The sequence below is a fragment of the Canis lupus genome, chromosome 9 (genome assembly GCF_003254725.2).
Source record: "Canis lupus dingo isolate Sandy chromosome 9, ASM325472v2, whole genome shotgun sequence".
Taxonomy (NCBI): domain Eukaryota; kingdom Metazoa; phylum Chordata; class Mammalia; order Carnivora; family Canidae; genus Canis; species Canis lupus.
Genome location: NC_064251.1, coordinates 46,699,142 through 46,725,908, shown reverse-complemented (window position 1 = coordinate 46,725,908; position 26,767 = coordinate 46,699,142). Strand labels below are relative to the sequence as shown.

Sequence of the window (26,767 nt, the reverse complement as noted above, 5' to 3'; positions counted from 1 at the left end):
GGGATTAGATCACAGTACAGCTCTGGAGTCAGATTGCCTGGGTTTGTATTGTAATCCGCTGAATTTGTGATTTTGAGCAAGTTTAACATCCATATTCTTCAATTTCCTCATAAAACGAGGATACTACTGCTACCTACTTCAAAGGTTTATTGAGGAAATTAAATGCATTAATACATACAAAGCATTTGCAACAGTGCCTGGCATGATGTGTTTTATTTGTGAATGAGTTTATTGAATGAATACTTCAAAGAGCAAAACTAAGAACCAAAGCTAAATTAAGGTCAGGGTGAAAAATAATGGGACTCTCTTTCTGGCAGGATAGTCCAGTAATGAATAGAGTCAAGCTGGTTTAATGTAATAGATGTCTAAGTAGGCTATTACACAGTGAAGGGAAATTACCTGGAACCAAACAGACTTATCATTAGTGTGTTTACGATGCCTTTTCAGTTGTGAATATTAGAAATTTCAGTTTCTGTAATGTGATTTTCGGTCAGCTACCCATTGTCTTTAAACTTTACTGGAAGTCTCTAAAATTTTACTGCCTAGATTTTATGTACCAAACTGCCTACACATCCACATGTAGTCATTGACTCTTCCATTCTCTAGTTCATAAGTTATGATCATACCTGCTGCAAACAGATTTGACAGCCATCCTCCGTTTCAGAAATACTCGGATCACACTGATGAAAATAGTTGTTGCAAAGATGATTTTATGAAATACTAGTATGTTGAGAATTTTATTTTTATTTTTTTTTTTTATTTTTATTTTTTTTTAAATTTTTTTTTTATTTATTTATGCTAGGCACACAGTGAGAGAGAGAGAGGCAGAGACACAGGCAGAGGGAGAAGCAGGCTCCATGCACCGGGAGCCCGATGTGGGATTCGATCCCGGGTCTCCAGGATCGCGCCCTGGGCCAAAGGCAGGCGCCAAACCGCTGCGCCACCCAGGGATCCCCTATGTTGAGAATTTTAAATGAGTATAATTCTGTTAATCCTCTGCTGATGGTGGTTTTGAGGTTGTGGCCAGTTTTGGGTAAAATCAGAGCTTTCACATCAAGGTTTGGGGTATGTTATAGTTAGGATCATGTTTCTTTTGCTGGTGTTAAAAGGGTGAGGGTGACACCATGGTCCTCATGGTAGTCATAATTTGTGCAAATTTGTACAAAGCATTGATACAGAACTAGGGGTAGTAGGAAGTGTTTTTCTTTTCTGATTCATGCTACTACTCTCCCTTAATCTACCTTCAGGAATGGAGAAATTCCTGAAGATGAGGGGCTGAGAAGAGTATTTAGAGTTTTAAAACCAAATAGCATAAGTAACTCCTGGAGTACCTAGATGGCTTAGTTGGTTAAGCATCAGACTCTTTTTTTTTTTTTTTAAAGATTTTATTTATTTATTCATGAGAGACAGAGAGGCAGAGACACAGGCAGAGGGAGAAGCAGGCTCCATGCAGGGAGCTCGATGCGGGACTCGATCCCGGGACTCCAGGATCACGCCCTTGGGCCCAAGGCAGGCACCAAACCGCTGAGCCACCCAGTGATCCCAGCATCAGACTCTTGATTCAACTCAGGTCATGATCTCAGGGTCATGGGATTGTCCTGCATTCATGTGGAGTCTGCTTGAGAGTCTCTCCCTCTGCCCCTCCCCTGCTTTCATGTACACACCTCTATTCTTTCTCAAATTAAAAAAAAAAAATGTTGACAGAGCATTTGAATATTTTCCAAAGAACATACACAAATGGCCAGTAAGTACTTGAAAAACTGCTCAGCATCGTTAGCCGTCAAAGAAATCAAAGTCATGCACTAAGGTGATTTTTTTGTTTTAAGGAAACTAACAAATGTTAGAGGATGGAGAAATTAGAATCTTCCTATATTGCTGGTAGGAATGTAAAAATAGTGCGTGCCACGTGAAAAAGTTTGGCAGTTCTTTCTTCAAAAAGTTACTATAATGACTCTGCAGTTCCATTCTTGGCTATATACAAAAGAGACCTGAAAGCATACTTGAATAAACTATGTTCATAGCGTTATTCATAATAGCCCAAAAGTGAAAATTCAACTCAAATATCCATTAACTATAAATATATAAATGTGGTGTATCCATATTATATTGTTAGGTGCTGCACTCTGGGTGAACCTAGAGATGTGCTAAGTGAAAGAAGTCAGTTACAAAAGACAGTGTATTACAGGCATACTTGGAGATATTGAGGGTTTGGTTCTGGACTACTGCAATAAAATGAACATTGCAATAAGCGAGTCACACGGATATTTTTGGTTTGTCATTGCCTGTAAAAGTTATGTTTACAATATACTATAGTCTGTTTTTTCTTTTAAGATTTTATTTATTTATTTATTTATTTATTTATTTATTTATTTATTTATTTAGATTTTATTTATTTATTCATCAGAGACATAGGTAGAGGGAGAAGCAGGCCCCACGCAGGGAGCCCAATGCAGGACTCGATCCTGGACCTCCAGGATCAGGCTCTGGGCTGAAGGTGGCGCTAAATCGCTGAGCCACCTGGGCTGCCCAAGATTTTATTTATTTGACAGAGAGATTAGATTGAGCACAGGCAGGGGGAGTAGAAGAGGGAGAGGGAGAAGCAGGCTCCCCACCAAGCAGGGAGCCAGGTTCTGGGCTTGATCCCACAATCTTGGGATCATGACCCGGGTGGATGGCAGATGCTTAACTGAGCCACTCAGGCGCCCCTGTACTGTAGTCTATTAAGTATACAATAGCTTTATGTCTAAGAAAAATTACATACCTTAGTTAAAAATACTTTATTGCTAAAAAGTGCTAACCATATATGAGTTTTCAGTGAGTCATCTTTTTGCTGGTGGAAAGTCTTGCCTCTAATGTTGATGGATGCTGACTGGTGGTGGTTACTGAAGATAAGGGGCAGCTGTGGCAACAATGAAGTTTTTCTGCATCGATTAACTTCTTTGGAGCAATTTCTCTGTAGGATGCTGTTTTATAAAGTATTTTACATATGGTAGAATTTTTTCTTTTTTTTAAATTTTATTTATTTTTTTAAAGATTTATTTTTATTTATGATAGATCTAGAGAGAGAGAGAGAGAGGGAGGCAGAGACACAGGCAGAGGGAGAAGCAGGCTCAATGCCAGGAGCCCGACGCGGGACTCGATCCCGGGACTCCAGGGTCGGCCCTGGGCCAAAGGCAGGCGCTAAACCGCTGAGCCACCCAGGGATCCCTATTTTTTTATTTTTTTAAGAGAGAGTGTGAGCACGCAGAGGGGAGAAATAAATTCCCCTCTGAGCAGGGAGCCCTATGTGGGGCTTAATCCCAGGACCTTGAGATCACAACCTGAGCCAAAGGCAGACATTTAACCAACCTAGCCACCCAGGTGCACCCTGGATGGTAGAATTTCCTTCAAAATTGAGTCAGGCTTCTTAAACCCTGCCACTGCTTTATCAACTAAATCTAAGTACTGTTCTAAATGCTTTGATGTTATTTCAGCAGTCTTAACCAGGAGTAAATTCCACCTCAAGAAACTGTTTTCTTTTTTCCATTCATAAGAAGCAACCCAACTTGTTAGTTTTATCATGAAATCGAAGCAATTGAGTCAGCCTTTAGACCAACTTTATTTTGTTGTTTTTTTAAGTTGATGTACAGTTTACACACAATGTTAACATTAGTTTCAGGTTTACAGTGTAGTGATTCAACAACTCTATTCTATGCTCACCACAGGTGTAGCTGCCATCTGTCACCTTACAACACTGTTACACCCCACTGACTATATTCCCTATGCTGTACCCTTCATCCCTGTGATTTGGTCATTCCATACTGGAAACCCGTACTTCCCACTCCCCCTTCACCATTTTGCATATGCCTCTACTTTCTTTGCTCTGGCAACCACCAGTTTGTTTTCTGTATTTAGGGTCTGTTTTCTGCTTTTTTGTTTGTTAATTTATTTTGTTCTTTAGATTTTTTATATAGGTGAAACCATATGGTATTTGTCTTTCTCTTATTTCATACTTAGCACAATACCCTCTATGTCCATTTGTGTTGAAATGACAAGATCTCATTCTTTTTTAATGGCTGAGTAATACTCCATTATAAGGATATATATATATGTGTGTGTGTGTGATTGCTTACATCTTTATCTGTCAGTGGACACTTAAGTTGCTTCTATATCTTGGCTGTTGTAAGTAACACAGCAATAAACAGGGTGCATATATATCTTTTCATTTTCTTTGAGTAAATCATAGTGGAATTACTAGAATATATGGTATTACTGTTTTTAATTTTTTGAGGAATCTCCATTCTGTTTTCCACAGTGCCTATCCTATATCAGTTACCTTTCCACCAAAAATGCATTAGGGTTCCTTTCTCTCCACATGCTCACCAACACTTGTTATTTCTTTTTGATACTAGCCATTCTGACAGGTGATACATCTCATTTTGGTTTTGATTAGGTCCACTTTTTTTTTTTTAAGTTTATTTATGTAATTTCTATACCCCACATTGGTCTTGAGCCCATGACCACAAGATAAAGAGCCACATCCTATACTGTCTGAGCCAGCCAGGTACCCCAGGTTAGGTCCACTTCTAATTCTAGTTATTTTTTTCTGTTTCTACCACATCAGCAGTTAACTTCCACTGAAGTCATGAACCCCACACAAAGTCATCCATGAAAGTTGGAATCAACCTCTTCCAAAACTCCTGTTAATGGTGATCTCTATTGAACTCCTCCCCTCAGTGTTTTTTTTTTTGTTTTTTTGTTTTTGTTTTTTTTAATTATAGTCACGCACAGAGAGAGAGAGGCAGAGACACAGGCAGAGGGAGAAGCAGGCTCCATGCACCTGGAGCCCGATCCCGGGTCTCCAGGATCGCGCCCTGGGCCAAAGGCAGGCACCAAACTGCTGCACCACCCAGGGATCCCGATTTAGCATAATTCTTAAAGGCCTAGGATTTTCAGGAAGGTCAGTGAGCATTCAACTTAAAATCACCAGCTGCATTAGCCCCTACCTAAAAGAGAGTCAGCCTTTCCTTTGAAATTTTGAAGCCTGGTATTGGCTTCTCTTTGGCTGTGAAAGTCTTAGATGGTATTGTCTTCCAATATAAGGTTGTTCCGTCTACACTGAAAAATCTGTTTAGTGTTACCACCTTTAATGATGATGGTGAGATCTGGATAACTTGCTGTAGCTTCTATGTCCATGCTTCCTGCTTCACCTCCCCTAAACCTCATGAACCTACCCCTGCTGTCCTGCAACTTTTCTTCTGCAGCTTCCTCACCTGTGTCAGCCTTCATAAAATGGAAGATAGGGCCTTGCTGTGGAGTAGGAGGTTTTGGCTTAAGGGGATGTTGTGGATAGGGTAATCGTCTATCTAGACCACTAAAATGTTTTCTTTATCAGTGATAGGGGTGTTTTTTTGCCTCTATTCATTCTTGTGTTAACTGGTATAGCACTTTGTATTTCCTTCAAGAATTTTTACTTTGCACTCACAATTTGCAAATTGCTTGGTTTAAGAGGCCTAGCTTTTGGCCTGAGCTTTCAATATGCCTTAACTAAGCTTAATCATTGGTAGCTTTTGATTTATAGTGAGAGATACTGACTTTTCCTTTCACTTGATTTAGAGGCCATTGTAGGGTTCTTAATTGGCCTAATTTCAGTATTGTGTCTCAGAGGATAGGTAGTCCTAAGAGAGAGGGAGAGACAGTGAAGAGTGGGAAGACATGACATCGCACTGAATGGCAGGCAGGTTGGTGGAACAGAATACAACATTTATTAAGTTTATGATCTTATATGGGTGTGGTTTGTGGTGCCCCAAAACAATTACAATAGTACCATCAAAGATCACAGATCACCATAACAAATATAATAATGAAAAATTGCAAAATATTGCAAGAATTGAAATGTGAACACAGAAACATGAAATGAACAAATGCTGTTGGAAAGAAGAACCTGGTAGATTTGCCCCATACAGGGTGGCCACAAACCTTCGCTTTGTAAAAAAACAAAAGCATAATAAAACAAAGTATGCCTGTGTATGCTTCCATTTATATGGAATGTTTAGAGTGGTAAATCCATAGGGATGAAGGTAAGTGGTTACCTAGCTTTGAGGGAGTTGGAATTGAGTGGAGAGTGTGACTACTAATGGGTATGGAGTGTTTCTTTTTCACGTGATGAATATATTCTAAAATTGGCTGTGGTCATAGTTGTACAACTTTGTGAATATACTAAGAACCACTAAATTGTACATCTTGTTTATTTTTATTTTTATTTTTTTTATTTTTTATTTTTTAAATTTTTATTTATTTATGATAGTCATAGAGAGAGAAATAGAGGCAGAGACATAGGCAGAGGGAGAAGCAGGCTCCATGCACAGGGGGCCCGATGTGGGATTCGATCCCGGGTCTCCAGGATCGCGCCCTGGGCCAAAGGCAGGCGCCAAACCGCTGCGCCACCCAGGGATCCCTGTTTTTTTTATTTTTAAAAATATTTTTAAGTTTGTTTATTCATGAGAGACAGAGAAGCAGGTTCACCTTGGAGCAGGGAACCCAGTATGGGACTTTTGATTCCAGGACGCTGGGATCATGACCTGAGCCGAAGGCAGACACTTAACTGAGTGTTAAGTGAGCCACCTAGGCACCCCTAAATTTTACATTTTAAGTGGGTGAATTGTATATGTAAATTAATAAAATCAATAAAATGAAATAGATAAAGCTGTTAGTTAGGAAAACTAGATAACTGCTTCTGTAGTTGTACTATATAGTCTTTTTTGCCTTGTTTTTGGCCTTCTAAATGAAGAGAAGGATATATTTAATTGCATTTGGGATAGGATATCATCGAGTGCTGTATTTATTTAAATTTTTATTTTATTAGAGCAAGTGAGAGAGAGTATGAACAGGGAGAGTCAGATGAAGAGGGAGAGGCTGACTTCCCGCTGAGGAGGTTGCAGCATGGGGCCTGATCCCAGAACCCTGGGATCATGACCTGAGCTGAAGGCAGATGATTAACTCACTGAGCCACCCAGGTGCCCCTCATTGAGTGCTTTAATTTCCCCCCTTTATTATTGTAAAAAATTGTTGAAATGTTGGGAAAAAAATTTTGGGATGTCTGAGTGGCTCAAGTCGGTTAAGAGTCTGCCTTTGGCTCAGGTCATGATCCCAGGATCCTGGGATTGAGCCTGCTTCTCCCTCTCCCTCTGCCTGCTGCTTCCCTTGCTTGTGCTTAGTTGTGCGTGCATGTGTAAATAAATAAGACCTTTATTAAGATGCTGAAAAATTGTAGAGCATAGAAAAGGAAATGTAAATTATCTGAAATAGTACCCAGAGACATATATAATTGTTAAATTTTTGGTGGTATAGGTATTTGTGTATAGTTTTTCCCTATATAATGTTCCAAAGTCCTACAGTTTAAGATAATTCATAGTCTTTTTTGGTGTAGCGAAGTTATTTTTTAAATTGCTTTGTTGGGGTCAATTTAGAAAAGCTAATTACTGGTTCTCTTCTGGGGCATTTTAATTTGTTAGTTTTTAAAAAAATATTCTTTTTTAAAAGAGATTTTATTTACTTATTCATGAGAGACACACAGAGGCAGAGACACAGGTAGAGGGAGAAGCAGGCTCCCTGCAGGGAGCCTGATGTGGGACTCAGTCCCAGGACCCTGGGATCACTACCCGAGCCAAAGGCAGATGCTCACCCGCCTAGCCACCCAGGCGTCCCAATTTGTTAGTTTTTGAAAATAAACTTAGTATGGAAGTGATCTTGAATTTACCCTCTGACTCTGCTGCCTCTGAATTTAGCTTTTTTTTTCATGACTAGTTTAAAGGGGTGGGGGGATGCTTTCAGGCTTCCACAAATGAATTAATGGTCTTGTTACTGTACTTCCTAATCATTCTTTAATGTTTCAGAATTACATTTAAAAATACATCTTATTAAAGTATTTGTATGCAATAAAATAGATCTTCTTTCCATGTACAGTTGACTCTTGAACACATAGGTTTGAACTGTGTGGGTGTACACTTACATGTACACTTATATGTGTGTGTGTCCCCTTCCCCCCCGTAAATCCAGTATAGTACTGTGAATGCTTTTTCTCTTGATTTTCTTTATAGCATTTTCTTTTCTCTAGCTTACTTTATTGTAGAATACAGTATATAATACATATAACATGCACAAATATGTGCTGATTATCAGCAAGGCTTCTGGTCAACAGATTATCAGTAAAGTTTTTGGGGAGTCATTAGGTATACTTGGATTTCAGACTGTGACTGCCTGGTGGGTCTGCTCTCCTGTGTTGTTTTTTTTTTTTTTTCTCCTGTGTTATTCAAGTATTAAGCCATACAGTTCAGTGTTTGATAAATCTATTCAGATGTATAACCACCACAGCAGAGCATTCTTTTTACTCCAGATTTCCTTTGCACACAAGCCTCCCTCGTTTCACCCCCATCCCACTTACTTGCTGTCTTCATAATTTTGCATTCTTAAAAAGTTATTTTATTTATCCATGAGAGCCATAGAGAGGCAGAGACATAGGCAGAGGGAGAAGCAGGCTTACTGTGGGGGGAGCCTGATGCAGTACTTGATCCCAGGACCCCAGGATCACAACCTGAGCCAAAGGCAAGGCACTCAACCACTGAGGCCACCCCCCCCCCCCGCCCCCTGCACTCCTAATTTTGCATTTTATATAACTTAAAGTGAATTATACAGCCTTTTCTGGTCTGGCTTTTTTCAATTAGCATGATTTCGTAACTCATCCATGTTGTTACTTGTACCCATGGTTTATTTTTTGTTCTTGAATAGTATTCCACTGTATACACGGACTTTTGGGATTGTTTTCACCTTAGCTATTTTGAATAAAGTTGCTGTGAACATTTGTGTAAAACGTCTTTGTGGAGATAAATTTTCGTTTCTCTTGGGTAATATCTAGTACTAGAATTGCTAAGTCTTAGGGTGTTCCAATTGTATAAGAACTACTAAACTGGGGACGCTTTGGAGGCTCAGTGATTGTCTGCTTTTTGGCTCAGGGCGTGACTCTGGGGATAGAGTCCCACATTGGGCTCCCTGTGAGGAGCCTGCTTCTCCCTCTGCCCGTGTCTCTGCCTCTCTCATGAGTAAATAAATAAAATCTTAAAGAAAAAAAAAACACCAAAACGACCAAACTGTTTTCCAAAGACCTTACCATCTTAATGTTTCTATTAATTTCCTGATATTCCTGAAAGGATGTTTTTGAACGTATTTCCCTGGGATTAAACAATTTATTATGCAGTGTTTCATAAAGTTACCATCTGCATCATGTCTTAAGGTATTGCTCATGTTTAGAATGTTAATGTATGCTTAGGGTGCTTGTTAAAATGTAGATCCTGGGCAGCCTGGGTGGCTCAGCGGTTTAGCGCTGCCTTCAGCCCGTGGCGTGATCCTGGAGACCCGGGATCAAGTCCCACGTCCGGCTCCCTGCGTGGAGCCTGCTTCTCCCTCTGCCTGTGTCTCTGCCTGCCCTTCTCTCTCTCTCTCTCTCATGAATGAATGAATGAATGAATAAATAAATAAATAAATAAAATCTTTAAAAAAATGAAAAGATACAATGTGTAGATCCTTGGGTCTTAAAGATTCTCAATCAGTAAAGTTGAAGAGCCATATGATAATATGGCATTTTAGTCTTTTCTAAAAGCATAATTTTCATTAATGTATTTATTAGGTTACTGTTCATTGAGCTTTTTTTCGTTTTTCATTTGCATTCCATTGTTTTATCTGAAAATTTTTTTAAAGATTTGAGAGAGAGCATGCGTGCAGTAGGGAGGGAGAGCGCTTGATCTCACAACCCTGAGATCATGACCTGAGCCAGATGCTTAACTGAGCCACCCAGGTGCCCTTTGTTTTAAGTAGGCACCACATCCAGTGTGGGGCTTGAACTCATGGCCCTGCGATCAAGACTTAAGTGTAGATCTAGAGTCCGATACTTAACCAACTGAGCCACCCAGGGGCGCCTCATGTGGATTGTGTTTGTTACCTGTTTTTTCCTTTACTTGGGTATCTCCTAAGATTTATCTGGGCCCCTTTCTTTGGTCGCCACCTAGTGGTAACAAATAGGAACCATCACGAGTTTTGCTGATAAATTGAAATTCATAGTAGGTGAACAGTGTCCCTTCTTAAGAAGGATGGAAACACCCAAAGATAAGTTTGGTTTGTATGTGTGATTAACCAAATGCTCAAATGTGTATGTTTGCTATATGAATGCTCTTTCCTCCAACTTCCTTATTTTTGAAAATACAATTTATTTGGATTTAATTGGGAAATAATTTATTTGTAAGAAAATCTATTTTAGAGCCTATAACTTTTTTTAATTTTTATTTATTTATGAGAGAGAGAGAGAGAGGCAGAGACATAGGCAGAGGGAGAAGCAGGCTCCATGCACCGGGAGCCCGATGTGGGATTCGATCCCAGGTCTCCAGGATCGCGCCCTGGGCCAAAGGCAGGCGCCAAACCGCTGCGCCACCCAGGGATCCCTAGAGCCTATAACTTTTTAAAAAAATATTTATTTCATTTTTTTTTTAAGATTTTATTTATTTATTCATGATAGTCACAGAGAGAGAGAGAGAGAGAGGCAGAGACACAGGCAGAGGGAGAAGCAGGCTCCATGCACCGGGAGCCCGATGTGGGATTCGATCCCTGGTCTCCAGGATCGCGCCCCGGGCCAAAGGCAGGCACCAAACTGCTGCGCCACCCAGCGATCCCTAAAAAAATATTTATTTCAAAGAGAGAGCAGCGAGGAGGGCGGGGAGGGGCAGAAGCAGAGGGAAAGAGAAACAGAAGCCGACTCTGTACTGAGCACCCGGCTTGGTCTTACCACCCTGAGATCATGACCTGAGCCAAAACCAAGAGTCGGATACTCAACTGACTGCCACCCAGGTGCTTCTAGAGCCTATAACTCTTTAATTTTTGTCTAAACTGTCAGCTTAATTATTTTTACTGGGAAATGGGCAGGTGTGCCTTCTTAGTTCCCTTATTTAATGAGATGTTTCCAAACCTTGCTGTGAATTACACTAGGTACTATATGAACTTTTGTTTACATAGAACTTATATTGCAGATTCTCTTATTCTAGGCTTTTAGTTTACTTTGTTTTATATGTTTTTAGTTTTTTACTCCTTTTTAAAAAATATTATTTATTCACGAGAGACACAGAAAGAGGCAGAGACACAGGCAGAGGGAAAAACAGGCTTCCATGCCGGGAGCCCGATCCAGGACTCTATCCCAGGACCCTGGGACCACGCCCTGAGCTGAAGGCAGACACTCACTGCTGAGCCACCCAGGCATCCCAGTTTTTTACTCCTTTTAAAAAAAGATTTATTTGAGAGGGAGAGAGGGGTATAGGGAGAGAGACAAGCATACTCTTCCCCACTGAGTTGGGAGCCCAGTGCAGGGCTCAAGACCCGAGACTAAGGCAGAGGCTCAACCAACTGAACCACCCAGGTACCCTTACTCGTTAGTTTTGATTATTGTATTTTTGTTAAGATTCTTACTTTTTACACTAGTTTGACAGAAAAAAAGAGTTCTATTGTAAAAGGGGTATTGTATATCAAAACTTACTTTGTATGGTCTGATTTTACTTCTCTTTTCCTTTATAGAAATGGTGGAATCAATGAAGAAAGTAGCAGGGATGGATGTGGAGTTGACAGTTGAAGAAAGAAACCTCCTATCTGTTGCATATAAAAATGTGATTGGAGCCAGAAGAGCTTCCTGGAGAATAATCAGCAGCATTGAACAGAAAGAAGAAAACAAGGGAGGAGAAGACAAACTAAAAATGATCCGGGAATATCGGCAAATGGTGAGATTATCATATCCTAGACATCTTTAAAGAAAGTTGCCTTATGGGATCCCTGGGTGGCGCAGCGGTTTGGTGCCTGCCTTTGGCCCAGGGCACGATCCCGGAGACGCGGGATCGAATCCCACATCGGGCTCCCAGTGCATGGAGCCTGCTTCTCCCTCTGCCTGTGTCTCTGCCTCTCTCTCTCTCTCTCTCTCTCTCTCATAAATTAAAAAAAAAAATTAAACAAAAAGGTTGCCTTAGGTTTTGGCTGTTTTATTTTAAAGTTTTATTTATTTAAGTAATCTTTACCCTGATGTGGAACTTGAATTCATGACCCCCAGGATCAGGAGTCTCATGCTTTTTCTAATTAAGCCAACAAGTTGTCCTAGGTTTTGGATATTTTAGATGACGGCCTAGTACTCATGAGTTAAATATGCATAAAATACATATTCTATTTAGTTGATTTGCATTTTTTACTTACCTGGAATTAAGAGATTATGGGCTATACAATATTTCAGGAAAGAGGTAAACTATTTTTCTACAGAAGCTGCAGAGGGTGTTCAATTTTAAGCACCACACAGGTAGAGAACCAGTTTTTTTTTTGTTGTAGTTAGCTGCAAAATGCTATAGTGAGTGACTGGGAATTACCATTCAGGAGAATTGAGCGAGTATATTTGTACTTGTTATGAATCACAGAATTTGCTGGGTGCTATGGGTGTAAAGATGAGACAGATACATATTATATAGCCTCCTTAATGGAGGCTCAGTCTGTTTTTTAAAAAAATTATTTACTTATATTTTTTTAGATTTATTTATTCATGAGAGACACAGAGGCAGAGACAGGCAGAGGGCGAAGCAGGCTCCTTGTGGGGAGCCCAATGCAGGACTCGATCCCCAGGACCCTGGGATTATTACCTGAGCCAAAGGCAGACACTGAACCACCCAGGCACCCGGTCCTTGTTTTTTAATATAAAATGTTAGAGGGCATTGGACATCTCATGAAGTTACTGTTTCAGATGTTACATTTGTATATGTAAATATATGTAATTTTTCTTAATGTGAATTTTGGTGGAAAAGTACAATAACCATTGATCTAGTTCACGGTGTTCTTTTTTAAAAAAATTCATTCATTCATGAGAGAGAGAGAGAGAGGCAGAGACACAGAGGGAGAAACAGGCTCCATCCCGGCAGCCCCACGTGGGACTCGATCTCGGGACTTTTATCTATTCATGAGAGACACAGAGAGAGGCAGAGGGAGAAGCAGGCTCCCCACAGGGAGCCTGGTGTGAGACTCAATCCCAGAACCCTGGGATCATGCCCTGGGCTGAAGACAGGCACTCAACCACTGAGCCACCCAGTATCCCTAGTTCATAGTTTTATTTCCTTTCCTTCCCCTTCCCTAGAAAGAGAGGAAGAGACACAGGTAGAGGGAGGAGAAGCAAGCTCCACGCAAGGAGCCCAATGTGGGACTCCATCACAGGAATCCAGGATCAGGCCCTGAGCCAAAGGCAGACACTCAACCGCTGAGCCATCCATGTGTCCCTAGTTCATGGTTTTCAACTAGGGGGTGATTTTGCCCCTCAAAACATTTGGCAAATCTTTTGAAGACATTTTTGGCTGTCAACGACTTGAAGGGTGCTACTGGTATCCAGTTGGTACAGACAGGGATGCTGCTTGTTATATATTCTATCATGCATGGGACAGCACCACACAACAAAGAATTACCTGGTCCAAAATGTCAATAGGAGTACTGCTGAGAAACTGATCCTGGTGGAAGAGACAGGTATATAAACCCATTTAGAATACAGCAAGGAAAATTACAGGAACCACTCACAAAGTAGCGTGGGCAATGGGAAAACAGAAACTACATTTATTTATTATTTCTACTTTTGTTGGACACTGTTCTGAGTGGGGAGATATTTATTAGTACATATAATGACCCTGTAAAGAATAGGTTATTGTTCTGCTTTATAGATGAGGAAACTGAGGTTCTGAGTGATTAAGTAACATACCTAGAGCCACAAAGAAGTTATATGCTATCAGTGTGTCCATTAACCTCAAATATGTTGGAATAAGAATATGGATTGTCAGTAGAAAAGTTTGGTGTCTCAGCAGGATGATGAAATGAGAAAATTAGAAGTGCTGAAGAGAGAAAAGGCTGTGCTAAATTGTGGGATTTGGAGTAAGTAAGAAAGGAAGCAGGAAGCAAAGAGTAGGACTGATAAAGATGAAAGATTCAAGAGGCTGGGTGTCTTGATGTGTCCCTAAGTACGGATTAACCAGGAATAAAGGAAATAAAAAAAAGGAAGTTACATTCCGATTGTGAAATACTAGAATTTACAACTTGTTGGGTTAAAGCAGTACAATTAGGGATGTTGACAAATAAGGTCATAGAGAAAAGATCAAAGAACAACTGTGTTGAAAGGAACACGGATGTGATGCCAGGAATTGAAGAGGTAGACTGAATGTGAGTGAAAGGCCTATAGAGATCCACTGACTGAGAACAGATTCTTAGAAATTAAATTGAAGGGCAGCCCCGGTGGCTCAGCGGTTTAGCACCTCCTTTGGCCCGGGGTGTGATCCTGGGGACCCGGGATCAGGTCCCATGTCTGGCCCCGTGCATGGAGCCTGCTTCTCCCTCTTCCTGTGTCTCTGCCTCTCTCACTCTGTATCTCTCATGAATGAGTGAATAAAATCTTTAAAAAAGAAAAAAGAAAAGAAAAAGAAATTAAGTTGAAGATGAGCTTCCAAATAGGAACAGTTTGGAGTAATACTGACTTAGTGGGGAACTGAGCGAATCCAGAAATTGTCTTGTCTCTACAGTAATCGCCACTTAAAAAGCCACAAAGGAGGTAAGTTTTTCAGGAAGGAGCTAGTTTAACATAGAATCAGGATGAGATTACAGGAGAAGAGAGAGTGGGGGAATTCTTTACAGTGGAAAGGGCCCAAATAATTATGTGTGTTTGTGGTGGTATGCATTTTTAGTATGATAAATTGAGATGAGTGGCAATATTTACTTGAGTATAAGCATTTTTGGTGTCATGGTGGACTGTGGATCTGAGCCACTCAAATGATTGGCTGTTGAGCATAGTAGTGGTTAGGAATGTGAGCACTGGAGGCAGGCTGTGTCTAGGTTTGAATTTTTTTTTTAAGATTTTATTTATTTATTCATGAGAGACACAGAGTAAGAGAGGCAGAGACCCAGGCAGAGGGAGAAGCAGGCTCCATGCAGGGATCCCGACGCGGGACTTGATCCCGGGTCTCCAGGATCACACCCCAGGCTGCAGGCGGTGCTAAACCACTGTGCCATGGGGGCTGCCCTGTTTTTTTTTTTGTTTTGTTTTTTGTTTTGTTTTGTTTTGTTTTGTTTTTTAAGATTTTATTTGATTTGTGAGAGAGACACAGAGAGAGGCAGAGACCTAGGCAGAGGGAGAAGCAGGCTTCTCGCAGGGAGCCCGACACGGGACTCTATCCCGGGTCTCCAGGATCACACCCTGGGCTGAAGGCGGCACTAAACCGCTGAGCCACCTGGGCTGCCCTAGCTTTTTAATTTTTATTCCATCCCTTAGAAGCTGTGACCTTAGGCTTTATAGCCTACATTGGTTCAGATCCTAGCTCTCCTCCTTTTGGCTAAATACTATATAATCGTTTCCCCATGTAAATAGAGACATAGTTTCTACCTTGTTAAATATGCTAATTAAGTATGCAGCACTTGTAAATAGCAATCAGTATTATACTCAGTTCTGTAGCTAAAACCATGAGGTTGTTGGGTTGGTGTGTTTGTTTAGATTTTATTTTCAAGGGCAGCCCGGGTGGCTCAGTGGTTTAGCGCTGCCTTCAGCCCGGGGTGTGATCCCAGAGACCCGGGATCCAGTCCCATGTCGGGCTCCCTGCATGGAGCCTGCTTCTCCCTCTGCCTGTGTCTCTGCTTCTCTCTCTCTCTCTCTGTCTCTCTGTCTCTCATGAATAAATAAATAAAATCTTCTTTAAAAAGAAAACGATTTTATTTTTAAGTAATCTTTATACCTCACGTGAGGTTTGAATAACTATGAGATTGAGAGTCACATGCTCCACCAGCTGAGCCAACCAGGTTGCCCGTGTGTGTGTGTGTGTGTGTGTGTGTGTGTGTGTGTGTGTGTGTGTAGGGGGTTGGTTTTGGTTTTTGTTTTTTAGCATGTAGAAGGAAGATAATGTCTAACCTGGAGACAGCTTTTCTCTGCTTTTTTTAAAATCAAGAGCAGGGGAGATTCAGCATTTTTAAAATTTATTTATTTATTTATTTATTTATTTATTTATAAAAATTTTTAAAAAAGATTTAGATAGAGATGTGTATTCTGTTTACTCTGGCTCTCTTCCTCAAAACCAGTGGGCAAATATGTCGTAATTCATGTTACAATTAAGTAAACAAACAATTTTTTACTTTTTTTTTCAGGTTGAGACTGAGCTAAAGTTAATCTGTTGTGACATTCTGGATGTACTGGACAAACACCTCATTCCAGCAGCTAACACTGGCGAGTCCAAGGTTTTCTATTATAAAATGTAGGTTCTATACTAGAAGGGAAAATGTCAGATTAAATGTTAGCCCCCTTAGAATTATCACTTTTTTTTTGAATTATCACTTTTTTGTGTAGGTGTTCAACTTTTATTTAAGAATAATTGTTTAATGTTTAAAGGATAGTTATATGGGAGGAATGATTTTCAAAACTTAGAGTGCTCATTTGCATATTCACTGCTAATGAACAGTTATTGTTGCATTTAAGATGCTCAGACTATTTACTATAAGAGTACTAGGTTTTACCTCTTTTCATTTGTTTTTGTGTGGAGTTAACCCATCAACTGTTGCAATACATTACATAGTTCAGTTTTAATGTTTTATGTAGAAGTTTTATTTCACAATTAACTGTCATGCCATTTTTTGGAACCACTTTTTTATGTTTAATTCTAGTTGGCAATAAATTTATTGATTTTTTTTTTTTAGAGGCTTTTCAATTAATTTCTCTAAGATTTTGCTTATATTTAGTATTCTGAACTCTGAGAAGGAAAACTGAATAGTCTTTCCTGATAGAGTGAAGTTATTGAAGTATACATGCTGATTATTAAAATAATTTTTGTTACATTTCATTTTATAGATTATAGAAAAATTTTAACAGTTTACTTTCATTTAAAAAGCATTCTTCCTAATTCTATTTGTTTTATTTTGTTTTGTTTTAGGAAAGGGGACTACCACAGGTATCTGGCTGAATTTGCCACAGGAAATGACAGGAAGGAGGCTGCAGAGAACAGCCTAGTGGCTTATAAAGCTGCTAGTGATATTGCAATGACAGAACTTCCACCAACGCATCCAATTCGCTTAGGTCTTGCTCTCAACTTTTCTGTATTCTACTATGAAATTCTTAATTCCCCCGACCGTGCCTGCAGGTAAGTCATGGAAGAGAAACAAAAGTTCTCACTGGGAAAGTGAAAAACATTACAAGAGAGAATTATTTGTCTTATTTCCTGGGATTGCCTTTGTGGCCTTGGACATGTAAGAATTCTTTTGGCTTTTAATGAAACTTCTTTGGATTATTTTAAGACCGACTCTATCTCTGTTCACTAGGATAGCAGTTTTAGATTATGTTGATGGGGACAATTTTGGTTGGTAGGTTGAAATTTTAACTTGTTAGTGGGAGGGTGGAATTATTATTATTATTATTTTTTTAAGATTTTATTTGTTAATGAGAGACACAGGCAGAGAGAGAAGCAGGCTCCATGCAGGGAGCTTGAGGTGGGACTCCATCCCAGGACCCCAGGATCACACCCTGGACCGAAGGCAGGCATTCAACCGCTGAGCCACCTAGGTGTCCCAGAGGGTGGATTTAGAATAGAATTATTCTTTTTTTTTAAATTTTATTTATTTATGATAGTCACACAGAGAGAGAGAGAGAGAGAGAGAGAGGCAGAGACACAGGCAGAGGGAGAAGCAGGCTCCATGCACCGGGAGCCTGACGTGGGATTCAATCCCGGGTCTCCAGGATCGCGCCCTGGGCCAAAGGCAGGCGCTAAACCACTGCGCCACCCAGGGATCCCTATTTTCTTTTTTTTTATATATGAGCTTTTAGTCATTTGTAGGTATGTTAACATAGTTAGGCTCTTAGTGTACATATTTTGTATTTTCTATTCTAATATGAATAGTTTTCCATCTTTCTATGTTAATAATTCCCTCATATGTATTTTAGATTGTTGCCAATATTTGATACAGATAGAAATTTAAGGGCTACCTCTATGTACATGGCTTTTTCTTGTAAAAGTTATTGCAAAATATAACAGTTTATCACTCTAACCATTTTTTTAAAGATTTATTATTATTATTATTTTAATTTTAAGGATTTTATTTATTTGAGAGGGAGGGAGAGCATGAGCAGAGAGAGGGAGGGAGACTCCCTGCAGGGCTCGATCCCAGGACCCTAAAATCATGACCTCAGCCAACAGCAGATGGTCAATGGACTGAGCCACCCAGCCACCCAAAAGATTTATTTATTTTAGAGATAATGAGTGAGTGGGGGTGGGGTGCAAAGAGAATCTCCAGCAGACTCCCTGCTGGGCTCAGAGCTGATGCAGAACTTGGTCCTATGACACTGAGATCATAACCTGAGTTGAAATCAAGAATCAGATTCTTCATGACTGAGCCACTCAGGCGCCCCTCATTCTTCTAACCATTTTTAAGTTGTATAATTGAATGGCATTAAATACACCTGCAATATTGTGTAACTGTCACCACTAAGTTATTTCCAAAACTTTTTAATCACCTGAAACAAACACTAACTGGTACCGGGTCATTGTCCAGATTCGCCCACCCTTGACTCCAGTTATTTCTACCTTTTCTCTTTGTGAATTTGCCTATTTTAGGTACTTCATATAATTGGTATAATGTATTTGTTGTTTATAGTTTACAGTCTTCAGTATGTAGGGATCAGATACTCGATGAAAGGGAGAGATTGTCCTTTTGTGAGGTGGATTCATTTGAATGCAGACCATTATTTATTCATCTAAAAACATTCTAAGGGCACCTGGGTGGCTCAGTGGTTGAGCGTCTGCCTTTGGCTCAGGTTGTGATCCCAGGGTCCTGGGGTGGAGTCCCACATTCGGCTCCCATGGGAAGCCTGCTTCTCCCTCTGCCTGTGTCTCTGCCTCTCTCTGTCTCTCATGAATTAATAAAATCTTTAAAAATAAATACTTAAAAATAAAAACATTCTAAATGCCTCGTCGAGTTTAAACAGGTACAGGTCTCAGCTGAAGAAGTTATAGCTATCTCTGTTCAGCTAATAGTATTGATTGGGTCTTTCATTGTCATTCTCCAGTCTGCTTGTCCCACATATCACTTGGAGTTAAGTCTTCTCCATGCCTTTATTTTTATGCATTTGCTTTAATCTTAAGTGTGCATTCATTCTTTTCCCTACCCTTTAAGATGAGTTTATATTTGATTTTTCCTTTTTCTTGTCCTCTAGGGTTTCTGAAGTACTTTCTCCAGAGAAGCACTTCATACTTGTTTTATAATGGTTTTATATGTCAGTCCTCTATTTTCTAGATATTCACTGTGGACTGAGATTGTTTTTTCCCTCTCTTCTGTTTCTCCACCAGTGTTCCACATCACTTGGTATACATCATACAATATATCCAGTAAATGTTGTTTCTTTTAAATTCTAACGAATAGCTTACATACATTTTTGTGGGTTCTATATTGCCCCTCCCCCCATTTTTGGCTTCTGTTAACATTAAATTCTTCGGAAATAAACTGAACTAACATTTCATCTTTTTGCATTAAAATTTTATTAAATAAGTGAGCTGTTAATGCTTGGCTGGCTTAGTGGTTGAGCCAGATATCTGCCTTCGGCTCAAGTCATGATCCCGGGGTCCTGGGATCAAGTCCCACATAGGCTCCCCACAAGAAGCCTGCTTCTCCCTCTGCCTAGGTCTCTGGCTCTCTCTCTCTCTCTCTTCTCTCTTCTATGTATGTGTCTCATGAATAAATACATAAAATTTTTTAAAAACGTGAGCTGTTGACTAGAACTTGGTAATACTTTTATTATGCCTATATTTTGGTTGGTTCAGGATAGAATTTATTTAGTCTATATTCTGTTTATTGATAGGCTTGTCAAAAGCCTAGTAAGAAGTGGTGTTCTGGGGTGCCTGGCTAGCTCAGTAGGTAGAGCATGTGACTCTTGACCTCGAGGTTGAGGTCATGAGTTTGAGCCTCACATGGGGAGTTTTTAAAAAAAATAATGTAGTAGTGCTCCTAACAATTTTATGCCTCCAAATTTGCTAGATTATAAAATTAAATAGAAAATTAATTTTCATCAGTTACATCTATTTTTCCTTTATTACAGTATTTAAACCCAGGATAGTATTATATACTGTGGGATAGCTGAAGAAAAAGATTGATTTCTAACACGTCATTTCTTTTTTTTTTTTCTAACACATCATTTCTGTTTTGAGGCTTTATTACTATAATATATTTATTAAATAATTTTAGGTTGGCAAAAGCAGCTTTTGATGATGCAATTGCAGAACTGGATACGCTGAGTGAAGAAAGCTATAAGGACTCTACACTTATCATGCAGTTGTTACGTGATAATCTGACACTATGGACTTCAGACATGCAGGGTGATGGTAAGGAAACTCCGAAGTTAAATGCATCTCTTTTCAGCTATTGGATATTTTTACTCTTAGGAATTCCTTGGTATTTCTTCATACTAAGCTACAGTTTAGACTCAGCCTATCCCCCAACAAACTATCAAATTTTAATTATTGTTTTTATAGCAAATGATCTCAAAGTACAATTTCCATTTGGGACTGTATGTTAATAATATAAAAGACCTCCTTGGAAAGGGGGATCTTTTTAATATTCAAAGATTTAAAAGTTAAAAGATTTAAAAGTTTTGTCTCTAATGATATTTGCTAACCTTAGTTTTTTTCTCTCACTGTGTTTTGGAAAATGGAGACAGGAATCAGCTCATTTTCTTTTTCTCAGATTCAATTTTAGGGATCTAAGATTGTATTTGATTGTCATGATCACTGCTTTGGCTGACTGGTATCCTGAGGTTAAAACTAGATGGTGTCAAAAAAAAAAAAACTAGATGGTGTCAGTAAATATTTATGAACCATTTTCTCTGGAAATCTTTAAAGAAGGAACTTGTCTCTGGATTTTATAAAGCAAATGGAATGTCCTGCTTTTTGTCTGTAAGAGGTCTGATATAGTCTCTGTTTTGTTGTTATTGTTTGTTTTTAGTTATAAATATTATTTTACAAAACTTAGTCTTGTGATGGGGGGTTAATATTTATTCTAAATGCCCAAATTTGTCATAATTGTTGATTTTAAAGGAGATTTTATTCTTATTCTTTATTTATCCCAAATAATCCTTTTTTATCCATGATAGATTGTTGAAGAGTTGAGGAGAGGGCATGGGGCACATAAACTAGTGTGGCATGCGCATTTTATGAGCTATAGCTCTATAGTTGGTGGTATGTGGAGTGGAAACAAAAAGTTTTGTCAATTTAAGTTGCAGATCCTTTAAGGACTCTGAAGCATATGTTGCATTGCTTGAGGCTGTATAGTCTGTTAGTCAAGACAGCATGCTGAATCCAGCATGTTGTCTTTGGAAGCATTGTACTTAAAAGTATTTCTGGGGATGCCTGGGTGGCTCAGTGGTCAAGCGTCAGCCTTTGGTCAGGTCACAGTCTCAGGTTCCGGGATTGAGTTCTGCATCGGGACTCTCCCTGCAAGGAGCCTGCTTCTCCTGCCTATGTCTCTGCCTGCCTCTCTGTGTCTCTCATGAATAAATAAATAAAATCTTTTTAAAAAATTAAAAAGTACTTCTGAAAATGGGTTTTTCAGGGCATGTATGTTGTAAGTTTCCTTACTCCAGAAGGATAGAGTCAGATTTTAGACTTCTTTAGGTAATAAAGTGAGAATTAGGTGACTCCGCTTTAAAGCTAACTAGCTTTATGAAATATTTAGATATTTGGCTAGGGTTGGCTTGAGATGTGTGGCATATGTGATCTACTTGCACACTTACCCAACAAAGCCAGGTGGAGCCACATACTACTTTTCAACACAGTACTTCAGGCAACCGCTACCAGTCTGTAGGACTCAAAACCAATTTACCATCTCTGAACTAATGACTTGAGGTTCCTTCCAGCTTTGACATTTTGTTGTATTCTAAATAATAACTACTCAGAAGAATGGCCAAACAGCTGTGGACTCTTCACAGTCACTCTCAGCTCAGAGAAGACTAATATCTCTCTGCCTGTTTGAGGGGCTAAAGGAAAACATGTGGAGAGTTTGGTAAGCGGTATTGACCTATAAGTAAGGTATATACCCCTGTGACCTCTGGGGACATTTTTCTGAGGGTGAAAATAACAAAGAAGGTGACCTGGGTTGAAACCTTTCTTTCTTTCTTTCTTTTTTTTTTTTAAAGACATTTCATGCCAACTTTTATAACTAAACTTTTGCTAGATTATAAAAGTAAATAGAAATAAGGTTTATTTTCTAATGCTACTTATTTATCACTGATAACCAGGAATTAAAGTAACTATATGTCCATTCAATTTTTACAAAGAACCAAAGATAACACTTTTTCTTGGTTATAAAGCATTTTATGAAATAGGGTTATTCTCTTGAAACTACTTTTCATAGTTGGAGGGGTTCTTTGTATAGAGATGTTTCATTACATTTCTGATAGATCTCTCTTTAATCCTGTTTTAAATTTAGTGAAATCCAGTTGCTATAGTTCTTATCACTTTGTAAGTTGAACAGTTGATTAAATTTAGTTGAGACAGACTAATTTTCATTGAAGAGCTTTGTATTTGAAATTAGGAAACAAAAAAATTATGAAACATAGTTTATTAAAAATTTAAGTAGTCTTCGGACATTTTAGTAAAATTAACAAATTATCTGAATTTAAAAATTGTGGGTACTAGTAATTTATTATGTGTTTTATTAAATAGGTTTTGTGACTTAGAATATGCAAAATTGCAGTCATGAAATAGGCAGTTCCTCAGGGTGTTAATTTACTTGAACATTATTTAGTTTTTTTCCTTTTTAATTTTATTACGAAAAACGGTGTCAAAAAACTAGAATTAAGGGTTTCTAAAGGAAGAAATAGATGATATTCACAAGCTTTTACGGAGATGTTTTTATCTTTTTTTGAACTGCAGAATATGTTCACTTTTGTCTGTGTTGGAACATCTTTATAAACAGATCACCACTTTTTCTCATCAAGTGATTTCAGTCCTCTTGTGTTCAGAGGACTGTTTCATACATAAATGCATAGAAAGAAAATGTGCATTCTCTGCCTGTTTCCGTCTTCCCCCCAAATCCGAAAACAGTGGGCTAAGAGATACATATCCAAAGAAATCTTTTCCCCCCTTCTGTATACCTTTTAAGAGGATATTATTTCATCCTTTTAAAGGTAAAATGAACAAATACTTTTTGTTGTGTGAGGTTTTTATACAAAGTGAAAAGGCCAAAGTCTGACTCCGCTAAATCATTGATGTTTTCTTTTGTCCTGCTCTCTCGGTTTATTTTTCTTGTAATGTTGCTTTCATATGATTGTTCTCCCTCCCTTTCTCCTTGCAATATAGATTCCTAAAGGAAAATCCAACTCTTCCTTTCCTAAAAACTCTACTTTGTAAGTCATTATCATGGCACAGCGAATTCTGCTTTTTAGTTTTGGTTCTTCACTAATCATGCCTGCATATATCATCATCCTTTTGCTTACAAAACTGCCTGTTCTACATTCTAGGATGTGAAACCTTTTAAGACATTTATGATCTGCTACCCTTGTCTACTTCTGGTTGGGTGTGACTCATCTGACCATACCCTATGCCAAAGTTACTTGGAACTTGTGGCAAATCTAATGGTTGCTTTTAAGTGAATTAGCGTGTGCCCTATTGTTGTTTGTTAACCGTATTTTGGCAGTGTATTGCTGTTAAAAATGAGCGTGAATGTTCCTATCATTTCCTAAGTTTGAGTACATTATTTTGGGGATGGTTGGGTGGTGCATCATTTCTTTCCTCAGGAAATGGATTTTTGTCTTTTTCTGCATGTGTTTTTCTATATAGGAGTCAAAAATCTTTATGTGCCTTAAGTACTTAAGAGTCACATATTAGTGTCAAACATTTTTGTCAGAGAAGAAAATTTGAAGTGTCTAAAACTATCTTTACCCAATCCTTGTTTGTAACAGCGTTTATCATTTATCATATCAAGATCTTTCAGACTATTGAAAAAGCACTCCTTAGGTTAAATATTTTACATTGGTAGGCAGTTGGTCTTAGTGTCATTTGTCCATCCTAGTTAAGTAATTTAACAAGCAATATGAATGGATGGATTGTCTGAACTGTTGTTGGATTAGTTAATTGGTATTCACTTTGATTCACACTAGTAATTACATAGGAATTGTAGCGGTTTATTAAAGCACAAAAGAATGTAACTTTTACCTGTTCCATTATTTTTTAGCAAAAGCCTGCATGCTTTATTATGGCTGACTTATTTTAATGCTTATTAATAGGTAGATGATTCTCCAGTGAATAGGCTGGCTTTCTGTTGCATGTCACAGTGCAGTTGAAACTCCTCAGGCCAATCACCATGTTGTAAGGGAAAGAAAAATGGCATGAGAGAACTGGTCCAAATGCCCTTCTTTAATAACCTCAGCGGTCTGGTTTACTTTGAGCATGCTGTTTCACCCTGGAGTAAGAAATTTGGTTTATGGTTTAGTGTGACTGGCCAAGATCTAAAATGATATAAAACTGAAATCACTTTGAAAAGCAGAACCCTCCCTCTAAAACTATAGAACTTCTTTGGAGCATTTTTCTGCTCAGTTCTCTTTACTAAAGTATTTCACATGGAGCTTATGGGTAGATTTTACAAAAAAACTATAAAGTACCCTTGGTTTTTGAAGGGGTGAGGTTATTGAGAAAGAGTATTTTGACCCAAGAAATACATAAAAGCTTGAAAATCATTTAATAATACGGTTACCTTGGCTGTCTACTTTTAAGAGCTTATTTAGCATAAAAATAGTTTCACTGTGCATCAGTTTTTTTTCATCCTGACTATTGACCATTCAGGACCTTGATCCAGCAGCACCTCTTGGCTTAGGCATTTCAGGTGTCAAGGATGGTAGAAGTCCTTTGGCTGTCCTTGTTTAATACCAATTGTAGCAAATATAAGGAGTCTTTGCTTGGAATGATAGTTTTTTGTTGTTGTTACTACAACAGTCTAATTTAGTATGAAATAATTAACTCATTCTTCTTTGCAGGTGAAGAGCAGAATAAAGAAGCGCTGCAGGATGTGGAAGATGAAAATCAGTGAGACATAAAAGCCAACAAGAGAAACCATCTCTGACCACCCCATTCCTTCCCATCCCACTCCCATTGGAAATTCCCCCATTGTCACTGAGAACCACCAAATCTGACTTTTACATTTGGTCTCAGAATTTAGGTTCCTGCCCTGTTTTGTTTTTTTTGTTTTTTGTTTTTTGGTTTTTTTTTTGTTTGTTTGTTTTGTTTTTTTTTTTTTTAAACAGTTTTCAAAAGTTCTTAAAGGCAAGAGTGAATTTCTGTGGATTTTTACTGGTCCCAGCTTTTAGGTTCTTTAAGACACTAACAGGACTGTGTAGAGGCTTTTTCAGCATTACTGTATTGTCTCCTGCCAGATGTGGCAAGATCACCATTAGAAATGGAAATTACATTTAAAGCCATTAGACTTCTAGGTGATGCAAGCATCTAAGAGAGAGGTTAATCACACTATAGAGGCATTGTGGTATCATTTTTCCTTTTTCTAATTGTTTAAATCGAATTTTATACCAATGTTAAAAATTAATTGGATGTTAGCTTGAAGTGGTTAAAGATTGTTTGGAGAGTTGTTATAATGGTTTTGCTGTAAAAAGTGTTGCGGAAATGTTGCTGAAAAGCATGGTGCTGGTAACAGTTCAACAATCCGTGGCTGCTCATTCTTGCCTACTTTTACTCTCCCTCTAAAGCAGGTTAGCATTGAAGGTGGTATGGAAAAGCCTGCATGCGTGTTCAGTTCTTTGTTTCTTCTCCTTCCCTTTCCCCTTGGGCCCCCCCTTCCCTCCTTCGCTCGCTCAACCTCTTTTGTTCAGTATGTGTAACTTGAAGCTAATTTGTACTACTGGATATCTGACTGGAGCCACAGATACAGAATCTGTATTGTTCTTACTGAAACACAGCATGGAATTAACATTAAACTTAAATAAAACAAACCTAAATTAAAAATGCCAAATATTATTGCGCCTCCATCCTTTATCTTTTTAAAATAAACTGTAGTCCAAACACGTTGACAGTATTGTTTGCCTGAATGTGGAAAGATCCCCCTCTTTCTTCTACAAATCACTTGGTTTCCCAAAGATGATACATATTTTTAGAAAAAAGTTTTAGAAAAAACTTATAACCTGGTTGTTGAAGAACACTGAATAAGAACACCAAGTCAATTCATTACTATCTTTTCTCAACCAGGTAGCAAAATGGTACTTATTTTTTAATCATTAAAGTACAAATTCATACTTAAGGTACAATTATGGGTCATTTTCTAGCATGGAATTTTGGGTTGTACAACCAAATAAGGCTGAATGTTTCAGAACAGTCCTCCTTAGACTAAAGTAAAATTACCCATTACCACCTCCAAAGGTCAGGGGCAAGAGCAGAAAAGAATAATTACATTCATTTTCAGTAGTACATGTACACGTGGTAGAATCGTGTAGCCACCCTCCTTACTAGACAGACTCATTGTTAACTATTTTCTTCTAGAAATAATCTATACATCAGTGTATATAGGTGTTATAGACCATTCTGTATCAGGCATTAAGATCTAATTTGAGTGTGTAACATGGGTATACTCCTGATTTTTATTTTAAACCAGTTGACTCCTTTGAACATTTCAGATTGTTTTCAGCCTTCCTGTTGTAAATGGTGCTGCATTATAACGGTCTCCACTTAAATAT

The 26,767-nt window shown here is 38.6% G+C and overlaps 1 protein-coding gene across 6 annotated transcripts in view; it reads left to right on the top strand.

Moving 5' to 3' along the window:
• Positions 1-26,049, top strand: part of YWHAE (tyrosine 3-monooxygenase/tryptophan 5-monooxygenase activation protein epsilon) — a 57,495-nt gene extending 31,446 nt beyond the window's left edge. For 4 of the 6 annotated variants that reach the window (XM_025476187.3, XM_025476186.3, XM_049114265.1 and 1 more), the window contains 5 exons: positions 11,590-11,789; positions 16,204-16,310; positions 16,983-17,189; positions 20,281-20,417; positions 25,064-26,049. In XM_025476187.3, the coding sequence (XP_025331972.1) occupies positions 11,590-11,789; positions 16,204-16,310; positions 16,983-17,189; positions 20,281-20,417; positions 25,064-25,116 (704 nt within the window). In that variant the 3' untranslated portion in view covers positions 25,117-26,049. Of the gene's footprint in view, positions 1-11,589; positions 11,790-16,203; positions 16,311-16,982; positions 17,190-20,280; positions 20,418-23,390; positions 23,438-25,063 lie in introns of all 6 variants that reach the window. The other 2 variants (XM_035721424.2, XM_049114267.1) reach the window with 1 other exon arrangement.
• Positions 26,050-26,767: the final 718 nt, after the last annotated feature.